The 12,249-nt window shown below is 45.6% G+C and overlaps 1 protein-coding gene across 1 annotated transcript in view; it reads right to left on the bottom strand.

Moving 5' to 3' along the window:
• Window positions 1–2,906: 2,906 nt before the first annotated feature.
• Window positions 2,907–12,249, bottom strand: part of KIF13B (kinesin family member 13B) — a 253,470-nt gene continuing 244,127 nt past the window's right edge. The window contains exons 38-40 of the mRNA XM_063915075.1: window positions 11,410–11,472; window positions 4,626–5,661; window positions 2,907–4,246 (exon numbers count right to left, since the gene is read on the bottom strand). Coding sequence (XP_063771145.1) covers window positions 3,957–4,246; window positions 4,626–5,661; window positions 11,410–11,472 — 1,389 coding nt within the window. The 3' untranslated portion in view covers window positions 2,907–3,956. The remainder of the gene's footprint in view (window positions 4,247–4,625; window positions 5,662–11,409; window positions 11,473–12,249) is intronic.

Below are 12,249 nucleotides of genomic sequence, written 5' to 3' on the forward strand. Positions count from 1 at the left end.
AGATAACAGTAGCATACATAACATCCCAGCAATTGGGAATGATGAGACCTGTAATATTTTCCAGTTGTCCTGATACACAGTGACCTGCAGCAGTCCTGTGCGCTGAGCCGACACCATGGGGACATGCAGGATAATCTATTCACTGGGAAATAACAGCAATGATCGAGACATGGGCTCTTCCTGGTAAAGGGAGGCTGCCGACACAGCGCGCAGGCCACGGGTCCACTTCCTGTCCTGTCTGATGAACCACCCCGTGTGCTACACAATATCTCTCTGGATTGTATCTGAAACAAAATTTAGTCGAAACACAACAAGGAAAGGGCTAAATGGCATTGCAATCCAGGACCACGCGTGGTATTTACCAATATTAGCCCTTGTGAGCAATCACCTGCACATGGCAGCTACCCGAACCCCTAGTGTGTAGTGTCATAAGTGTTACCCCAAATGTGGTCCTGATTTCACCCCAGACGTGCAAGTGCCACAAGAGAGGCAGCTCTACACAGGACATATATAAAACGTGGTCCCTTCAGGCGTACAGTATGTGCAATATTATGGCAGTGAAAAGATTATAAATGCAGTGCGAGGTTTGTGATGTGCTATACAGTGAGGAGGCGACCGGTGATCTACATAACTAGCCGCCAGCGGAGCAGACAAGGGCCCCAACGTGCCTCAGTGACTGTCAGTGAGACCATGTGAATCAGGTCAGTATTTGGAGCATGTGCCATTCTGTACCCTAGAATTTACCCTTGTAACGTAATGTGCCACCTGAAGAAAAAAGTAAAGAAGAAGATGGCGCTACACTGTGTCTGGGGGAAAGAAGAAGTGGAAGAAACCAAAAAATACCAGACTCGAAACGCGTTGGATCTAAGGAGGCATTGACTTTGGATTTGGTGTGTGATCCTAGAGAGGTAAGACCCCTATATTCTATTATAATTACCTGATTACCATTTACAATTCGACCTGGAGCATTGAACCAGAACTTTGCTCACTTTACAGGGGTTCCCTTTTCTGTGACCGCCCCCCCCCCCCCCCCCCCGATATTCAATGCTAAAACTTTAATGTATTTTTATCTATCTTTTTTATTCTTTGCATTATTAAATTCATGTGATTTTTACATTACCACTGGTGCCTGCCTGATGAAAAGATACCTTGATAAGAGGAACCAAAGCCATTACACGGTGAGCAATGGTATGCTATACTTCTAAATCATAGGATAAAGAAACTGAGATATGTGTCATATAGCCTCTCACTAAGTAAGTGAGGTATGCTAACCAGCGTTTAATACTACTCTAAAAAACTCCATAAAGAAACCTTTTTGTGTATCATCTAATTCCTCACCACGTAAGCGAGGTATGCTAATCTATACAAAGAATTGTTTTTGCTTCAGATAGTCTATTTTTTTCATGTGAGTGAAATCTACCATATATTGTGTGCATTAGCAATACACAGATGATAGGACGGTTCCATACACCTTGGTTATAAACTTTGGTGGGAATTTCCATCTCCCGTTCTTTGTGGAGATTTTATGTATTATTTGTAGAATTATTAGTTAAAGAGTTTCTACACATCATTTCTCCCTCCTTATATTTTTCATATATCCCCGTACTCTGAGATTATCCAAAAAGAAGATCACTTTTGGGAAGAGAGAATTACACCCATAGGATAAGTATATATTTTTTGGTTTCTTCCACTTCTTCTTTACTTTTTTCTTCGCGTATGCATTTGGACTTTCTGGGATAAGTCCTATAAGAAGTTTAGAGGCAGCAACAAAGTCTATTGAAGCGCCAGGTAGTTCCCAACAAAAAAATCCTTGTTCAGTAATGTGCCACCTGTTTCTCTTATCCCAGCCCTGTGGACAGTGCGTTGAAGCCGTAGAAGTATCCAGTGTGTCTGAACACCAGCACTTGTGCAAACAAAGAACAAAGCGTGCAGGGAAAATAGATTGCAATCCTGGGAGCATTTTGAGAGACTGTAGAGTGAAGTGCACCTATCGGCTGTACACAAAGGTAACAGGTTAATAATACGTCTCAGGTCACTGATTCCAGGTGTATCGATGGGCTGGAATCTTGAGAATATTGGTTCAGTCTACACAATGTCTTTATGCGATCAGTGGCACTGTACATAAAGCAGTGAAGACAGAAAAACGCAGGAGACAGTATAGCGGAGAAGGCGGGGAATGTGCGTAGTCTCCCTGGAATGTTACATACAAACTGATCTTGTAAATCGCTTTGTGCTTTGGTTTAAAACGGAAGACCCCAAAGTTGCATTAAAAACGCAGTGAGCGTGAGGAGTGTGTCACCAAACCACTGTCTGTGTAGAGTGCGTCCGAAGGTCACATTCCTAACAAAGGACATAGATAATTTCATAAATACAGACCGTAAAGTCACTCATGCAGCGGATGCACGTGTAGTTACATGCCGCAGAATCGCAAGCCATCACTTCTTTCAAATAATTTTAGAGGTTTGCCATGAGGTCACAAAACGGTATACGTTGCATCCGGACTGCAGCAGATACGGTGCGGAACAAGAACGTCCACTGCTTACTTGTCTGTGTGCGATTGTAAATGGTCAACATTAGGCATTGGGGCTCTTGGGTGACAATGTGCAGTAAATTCGATATAATACAATGATAGTTCAAAAATAAAATAATGCAAGTGAATGGACCTGTATACACAAACAATTTCTGCCAGGGTTTATCTGCATCAATTTCTACGTTCTCAAGTGTTCCAAATCAAGATTGCAAATTGCAGCCCCTCCTTTTACTCATTATTGTCCCCCACCAGACATAAATAACATAAATATAAAACCCTCCACCATCAATAAACAGAAATTGTAACTAATTCTTTTATAATGCAGAGACTGCTGTAAGTCATTGCTGAACCACTTTTTTGCATTAACCCCCGCCCCCTCCCCCCCATAGTGCACGTGATCATTTATAACTATGCACGCTGTGACACTACTATAAAAAATTTTACATGAGCACGTTCTTTCAGTCACGTTAAGGTAAGTACGCTGCGACACTACTAAAAAAATGTTTAAAATCAGCAAGTTCTTTCAGTCACATTGGGGTTAGAAGTGGGATTAATTTGCTGCCACCAGGGAAAAAAAATTATACTTAAGTCAAAAGGCAACTAATAAGAGATGGATAATATAGTCTGGATTGTGTACCAAATATAAGAGCCTATACATATAAACCGATAAAATTATAATCATACCAATATTCATTAAGCATGACTTAATAATGTTTTAAGCATCTTCCTTGACTGCTATTTCTTATCATTGCACATTATAGTTCCCAAAATATATTCATGTATATTTACACAAAACCGGTTATATACACGTGCACATGTATGTGTCTGTTCATGTCTACAATACAAACATTGGTGCTCACTGCATACTTTCCCTTTGGTCTGGCTGCTCACTGGCACGATCATGATATTTGTAGTGAGTAGCAAACCGCAATTTTGGTCTGATTCCAGCGTACACAAAACAGAATGATTCTTACCCTATGAAGGACATATGTATAAAACATATTTACACATACACACATATATACATGTAGATTTAGCGTATGTTTAGCTGGTTTTCAGGAGAACAGATAGCAGTTCCAGTCTTGCATTGTTTTTCTAGTTTGTTAGAAACTGTAGTTAGGAGCAGAGACGGAATCATGACATCACAATTTAAAGACTTTGCAGATCATGTCTGGGACCATCTCTGAATAATCCCAAACCCTCATTCCTGCTTAAGAGACCCATCAATGGATCAGAGTTGCGCCTCCCTACTTGGTATGGAGATCACAGGCTCTCCACCCAAAAGTGATGCATGGTCAACTATCATACCTGAAAGCATCATCATGGAATTAGTTATGTAGAAGACTTTGTCATGACTGATCATCAGAGATGACTACCTCGTGGAAACTCTTCTTTAGGCTAAATTGTAGGATTATATATAAAGTTCTTAGTTGGCCCATGATTTCCTGTTCTCTGCCTTCTTCTGAGCATCCCCCTTTATAGTTGTAGCTCTGTCTGGTTTTACCATGGCAGTCAACACTGCAAGATTTCCTGCAGAACCTGTCAGGCTTCCGGTCTTCCGGTTTTCTGTAGCAGCACCTCCTTGCAAGCGCAACCCGGCACTTCTTCTTCGGGCTGTACCGGTGGCTTTCTTGACTCTGTTGGGCCTCACCAAGACACCGTAGCCCGGGTTACATCTAAAGTACTGTTTGCCGCCAACTGTGCCATCATTTTTTCCTGCAATAAAAGGAAATAAAACAACGTTATTAGCTCCTGTGCAGTCTTTGCTCGAAGTCTGTGGAGTCAACCAGTGTAGCTTGTCCACACTATTGAAATTCAACACTAGTGGAGCTCAAAGTATAAGCAAACCAGAAGGAAAGCTTCATCCTCAGGCTCTGTATAGCTACTTGCAGAGCTGTCAGCTCTGTGGGTGTAATTACTTATTCTTTATCTAGGTTGTCTAAGGAAGAAATTGATTTTAGAAGTCCATCAGATTTTCAATTAACTTCTCTAAATATACATTTTTCAATGTTTTAGCGATTTGAAATCCATACTTGAACAAGTGTAAAATGATATAGTCATGTACATATTCCATCTGAATATAGTCATTTCTTACCAGCTGGTACATCAAGTTCCACACCAACCCACGTTCCTTCTTTGAAGTCTGCTGGGCCAACATATCTCACGATACCATTCTTATTAGTCCCAACTGTCACATATTCCCCATCTTTCAACCATTCCGGAACCTCCTGAGACTCCTCTGAGTCGGAGGCTTCTTCTGTCCGGTCTTCCCCACTTTCCACCTGGTCATCCAATCGTTCTCTACTTCCTTTTAACTTTACTCCTGTCCCCACGGTTGGCATATCTCCAAGTTCTTCTCCAAGCATGCGTGTGAAGGATTTTAGCTCAGATGTCCTTACCTTCCGTATTTTGAAAGGTGAAACTACAACTTTGGTCTGGTCTAGCTGGTCGGTCAGCAGAAGTGGCTTAAAACTTAGTGCAGTTGAATTTTTGTGGTCATCCTGAGTCTCGGAAGATGGCATGCTATCTGTGGTGAGCTTTGCTGGTGAAGGTGCACTTTTTGAGATACTGCTAGTGCCTTGGCCTTCAACATTTGTTGAAAGAGAAATGTTCTCAAGCCTTCCAACTGGATCCACAGATGACACTTCTAGACTTGGCTTGGTATAATGGACAGTGCTAGAAATGATTAAGCCATCATGATCTTTTTGATTTACATTTTCAGCTGGAACCACTTTAGACGGCTCATTCACAACTTTCCCTGTGCTTGTGCGATGATTCTGGTCAGACAGGATTTCAGGCTTGACTGTGTGGTCTTTATCAGAAGACTGTTGTGAAGGAGGAACTGGAGCCGGAAAAATGTCAGTAGCGGTCGGACTTGGCGTTTGACCTGTAGGCACCTCAATACCGGTGATTAATGCCTCGGATAGTGTGGCTGTGGAGACACTGTGGGAAAAGTATCCACTCGATGCCTCACTGAGTGGACTTGGAGGTCCCTCCTGTGTTTCCTGTCCCGGAGATTCGCAAGATTTTACCTGGGAAGGCACAACAGGTGAGCTCTCATTTTTCTTCTCTTGGGTTGGCGAACGGGCGATCACCGGTTGTTGGAACCCTGTCCCTTCTTTTTGGATAACCTTACAAAAACAAACAAAAGAAAACAAAAATATAAAGACAGCTCGTTACAGCTTCTGAACAGGTCACTACGAGAGTACGGTCCCATAGGGCAAAGCAGGATGTTCTATTGACTAGGTGGACAGCACCAATGACCAAACAAGGAGCATGGCTGGTTCACCAGCTCTGCAATTGCCCCAGAGCGGCCAACCAACAAACCTAGCAGTGCCAAGCACGTGATACTAATGGCAGGTTGAACAAGGACATCAAATCATGGTAAATCATGGTCTCTGATGAGCAGTATATTATATGTTATTCAGGACTAGACTAGTAGACACACTAGATGTGAAGGTGTTAATTCTATGAAGCAGAGGACAGCGGCAGATCACCGCTAGCAAAAGGACAAACTCTGCACAAGGAATTTTTTTTTCTTCCTCCCAATATTTACTTGAAAGTTGATTTATGTGACAGGGCCGGTCTTTTTGCTGCTCAGACTGCGGGATTTATGGGTGCTAGAGCGCTATAGTGATCTATACGTCTCTAACAGTTCTTTGGCTGCACTTAAGGCCAGGATAAATCACGAATTTTCAACTGGCTGCCAAAGATTTATTTTTCCCTTACAAATTTTCTTCCCCCCTCCCACCCTCCATTTTCCCGGGGCCTGTCAATTCACAGGTGAAGAATTTAAAGGCAGCTTCTGAGATTAAACAGACCATTTCTCAGATCTATTTCCCAGAGGCAACATGTACTAAACTTGGGTGATCAATACTGTCTGTCAGCACGGCAGAGTTATGGGGTAAGCATACCAGAAGTTTTTGACATGACCTGGAAATTCGATTGCTACTAACCTAAAACTCCATTAATGGGGGGGGGGGGTTCAACTTCTAATACAAACACAACAGTAATAATTGCAGATAACAAGCACAGCAGGGTCAAAATAACACGTTGCGCCACCCACCTGTTGCACTACATTTACCAGCATGGTTTGGCTGCACACAACAGGAGTGATTAGTACATACTGGACTAATTTAATAACACTTATATATCTTTTTTGAGACTTAGGGGTATAGCTACTTAAGTGCAGGTTTTTAGAAGTGCAGACGTTGCTAATAGCGACCAGAGTCTAGTTTATGTAAAAGGTGTTAGATAAATGTTAAGTAGAATCTGATTGGCTGCTATAGACAACGTCTCCACTTCTGAGAACCCACACTTTAGTAAATATACCCCTTAGACAGAACATGTGACGGGGACTGAACTGTAAGCAGCTGTCACGTCACGGCCAGCCATCATAGATACTAGGTACACGTACAATAGGGTCAGACGTTAGGGGCTGAGGCTCAGCTGGGAGCAGAATGGCATCAGTTACTGAGAGGAAAGCGGCACAGCAAGGCACATGATGGGCTGGATGCATTGTGGGATACGCACGCCGCCGTGTCGGCAGCCTATGTGCCTGGGTTGCTATAAGTGACAATCCCCTGCGTACACTGTGCCCTGTAACAGATGTATATATCATCCCCTTAACACTGCGCATAACACAACCGAGTGTAACGCACTAAAACATCCCCACACTCCCCGGATCACACACCCGAGTGTAACGCACTAATACATCCCCACACTCCCCCGATCACACACCTGAGTGTAACGCACTAATACATCCCCACACTCCCCGGATCACACACCCGAATGTAACGCACTAATACGTCGCAGCACTCCCCCGATCACACACCCGAGTGAAACGCACCAATACATCCCCACACTCCCCCGATCACACACCTGAGTGTAACGCTCTAATACATCCCCACACTCCCCCGATCACACACCCGAGTGTAACGCACTAATACATCCCCACACTCCCCCGATCACACACCTGAGTGTAATGCACTAATACATCCCCACACTCCCCCGATCACACACCCGAGTGTAACGCACTAATACATCTCCACACTCCCCCGATCACACACCTGAGTGTAACGCTCTAATACAGCCCCACACTCCCCCGATCACACACCTGAGTGTAACGCACTAATACATCTCCACACTCCCCCGATCACACACCTGAGTGTAATGCTCTAATACAGCCCCGCACTCCATGTGTCACACACCAGAGTGCAACGCACTAATACAGCCCCGCACTCCCCCGATCACACACCAGAGTGTAACGCACTAATACATCCCCACACTCCCCCGATCACACACCTGAGTGTAACGCACTAATACGTCCCAGCACTCCCCCGATCACACACCTGAGTGTAACGCTCTAATACAGCCCCACACTCCCCCGATCACACACCTGCGTGTAACGCACTAATACATCTCCACACTCCCCCGATCACACACCTGAGTGTAATGCACTAATACATCCCCACACTCCCCCGATCACACACCCGAGTGTAACGCACTAATACATCTCCACACTCCCCCGATCACACACCCGAGTGTAACGCTCTAATACAGCCCCACACTCCCCCGATCACACACCTGAGTGTAACGCACTAATACATCTCCACACTCCCCCGATCACACACCTGAGTGTAATGCACTAATACATTCCCACACTCCCCCGATCACACACCTGAGTGTAACGCACTAATACATCCCCACACTCCCCCCGATCACACACCTGAGTGTAATGCACTAATACATCCCCACACTCCCCGGATCACACACCTGAGTGTAACGCACTAATACATCCCCACACTCCCCCGATCACACACCCGAGTGTAACGCACTAATACATCTCCACACTCCCCCGATCACACACCCGAGTGTAACGCTCTAATACAGCCCCACACTCCCCCGATCACACACCTGAGTGTAACGCACTAATACAGCCCCGCACTCCCCCAATCACACACCCGAATGTAACGCACTAATACAGCCCCGCACTCCCCCAATCACACACCTGAGTGTAACGCACTAATACATCTCCACACTCCCCCGATCACACACCTGAGTGTAACGCTCTAATACATCCCCACACTCCCCCGATCACACACCTGAGTGTAACGCTCTAATACATCCCCACACTCCCCCGATCACACACCTGAGTGTAACGCACTAATACATCTCCACACTCCCCCGATCACACACCTGAGTGTAACGCTCTAATACATCCCCACACTCCCCCGATCACACACCTGAGTGTAACGCTCTAATACATCCCCACACTCCCCCGATCACACACCTGAGTGTAACGCACTAATACATCTCCACACTCCCCCGATCACACACCAGAGTGTAATGCACTAATACATCCCCACACCCCCCCGATCACACACCTGAGTGTAACGCACTAATACATCCCCACACTCCCCCGATCACACACCTGAGTGTAACGCACTAATACATCCCCACACTCCCCCGATCACACACCAGAGTGTAATGCACTAATACATCCCCACACTCCCCCGATCACACACCCGAGTGTAACGCTCTAATACAGCCCCACACTCCCCCGATCACACACCCGAATGTAACGCTCTAATACAGCCCCGCACTCCCCCGATCACACACCTGAGTGTAACGCACTAATACATCCCCACACTCCCCCGATCACACACCTGAGTGTAACGCACTAATACATCTCCACACTCCCCCGATCACACACCAGAGTGTAATGCACTAATACATCCCCACACCCCCCCGATCACACACCTGAGTGTAACGCACTAATACATCCCCACACTCCCCCGATCACACACCTGAGTGTAACGCACTAATACATCCCCACACTCCCCCGATCACACACCTGAGTGTAACGCACTAATACATCCCCACACTCCCCCGATCACACACCAGAGTGGAACGCACTAATACATCCCCACACTCCCCAGATCACACACCTGAGTGTAACGCACTAATACATCCCCACACTCCCCCGATCACACACCTGAGTGTAACGCACTAATACATCCCCACACCCCCCCGATCACACACCTGAGTGTAACGCACTAATACATCCCCACACTCCCCCGATCACACACCAGAGTGTAATGCACTAATACATCCCCACACTCCCCCGATCACACACCCGAGTGTAACGCTCTAATACAGCCCCGCACTCCATGAGTCACACACCAGAGTGTAATGCACTAATACATCCCCACACTCCCCCGATCACACACTTGAGTGTAACGCTCTAATACAGCCCCGCACTCCATGAGTCACACACCAGAGTGTAACGCACTAATACATCCCCACACTCCCCGGATCATACACCTGAGTGTAACGCACTAATATGTCCCCACACTCCATGGGTCACACACCCGAGTGTAACACTCTAATACATCCCCACACTCCATGGGTCACACACCTGAGTGTAACGCACTAATACATGCCCACACTCCCCGGATCACACACCAGAGTGTAACGCACTAATAAATCCCCACACTCCATGGGTCTAACACAGACTGTAATGCACTAATACATCCACACACTCCATGGGTCACACACCTGAGTGTAACGCACTAATATGTCCCCACACTCCATGGGTCACACACCCGAGTGTAACGCACTAATACATCCCCACACTACAAGGGTCACACACCCGAGTGTAACGCACAAATAAGTCCCCACACTCCATGGGTCACACACCCGACTGTAACATATTAATATGTCCCCAGACTTCCCATACCTGAGTGTAACACAATAATATGTCCATAGACTTCCCATACCTTGTAACACAATACGCGTTCCCAGACTTCTCATACCCTACAAAAATCCTAAAGCTAAATACAGTATTAATGGCACTATACTGGAAACTACTGAGGAGGAAAGGGATCTAGGAGTCACTATTTCAGATGACTTAAAGGCAGGTAAGCAATGTAACAAGGCAATCAGGAAGGCTAGTCAGATGCTTGGCTGCATTGGGAGAGGAATCCGCAGCAGAAAGAAAGAAGTAATAATGCCACTGTATAGGTCATTGGTACGGCCTCATCTAGAATACTGTATTCAGTTCTGGAGGCCATATCTTCAAAAGGATATTAATACATTAGAAACTGTACAAAGGAGGGCAACTAAAATGGTGCATGGCCTACATCACAAAACATACCCAGAAAGACTAAGAAATCTTAATATGTATAGTTTGGAGCAGAGAAGGGAAAGGGGGGACATGATAGAAACTTTCAAATATATCAAGGGTTTTAACAAAGTCCAGGAGGGAACCATTCTCCAAATGAAGAGAAGCAATAGGACACGAGGACATGCACGGAGGTTGGAGGGGGGGAGGTTCAGGGGAAATTTGCGGAAAAATTATTTCACAGAAAGGGTAGTGGACAAGTGGAATAGCCTCCCATCAGAGGTGGTAGAGGCTAAGACAGTAGAGCAATTTAAACATGCATGGGATAGACATAAGGATATCCTTACAAAGAAATAAGGATCAAATAAGGTTAGAGATAAAAATAATATAAAAAAAAAAAGGGGCAGACTAGATGGGCCAAGTGGTTCTTATCTGCCGACAAATTCTATGTTTCTACACCTGAGTGTAACACAATAATACGTTCCCAGACCTTCCATGTCCTACACGAGTGTAACACAATAATACGTTCCCAGACCTTCCATACCCTACACCCAAGTGTAACACAATAATATGTTCCCAGACCTTCCATGCCCTACACAAGTGTAACACAATTATACGTCCCCAGACTTCCCATACCCTACACCTGAGTGTAACACAATAATATGTCCACATATTTCTCATGCCCTATATCCGAGTATAACACAATAATATGTCCCCATGCACTTGAGTGATATAACGATCCCTGGCCACTTACCGGTTTGGGCTTGAGGGCACTGTCATCGATACTAGCAGACTGGACTATAATCCGGGGAACAGACTGAAAGACACAATAGAAGGCAGAGATCTTGTCACTGCCGTCACTGAATGATAAGAGTAATAATTATTCCATGTAAGACAGATACAATAACACAGATCAGGATTTCTCTAAAACCACAGAAAGAGCCTATACTGTGGCAGGGGGAAGAACTACACCTCCCAGCATGCCCTGCCATACGGCTTTAATTTATCCCCTTCCCATCACGGTACAAGGAGCGAAGCGCTGCGCCGTCTGGCAACTGGTAAACGCAGGAAGAGTGAAGTCAGACGTTCATAAGACTAACTCTACGTCGTGCGGAAGTTCCAATACAGCCACAGCCAACGATTTATAGCAACCTGCGCGCGTATCACGGGACTGCACGTGATTCTGTAACAACATGAATGGGCGTCATCGAGCGACAACAGGACGTAAGCGCAAAAGTGAGTCAGTGGCGTGTTGCGAGTGCGTTGCCAGAGTTACTAGACATACATAGTAAATGGGCGCAAGCGATGACCCTCTTGGTTAAACACTCTATGGAAGCTACACGTAAAGTTCTACCATCCCCCAGTACGTAACACTCAGCACAGTTACAGGGACAAGGAATTAGGATAATTCGCAGCCGCCGCCAGTTCCCAGCATCTGTCCATATTTTACGCGAGCGCTGATCGTCAGACTGCGGTGGGACATTGCTGCTCGCTCACAGCCAGGCCCCCATATATCTCCCGCCTGCAGACATAATGCCCTGACAAGCAGATCTTTACGGGTCCCTCCTGGATTGAAGCCATCAGAAAGCTGAGA

This window comes from Pseudophryne corroboree, chromosome 4 (assembly GCF_028390025.1).
Source record: "Pseudophryne corroboree isolate aPseCor3 chromosome 4, aPseCor3.hap2, whole genome shotgun sequence".
NCBI classification, from domain to species: Eukaryota; Metazoa; Chordata; class Amphibia; order Anura; family Myobatrachidae; genus Pseudophryne; species Pseudophryne corroboree.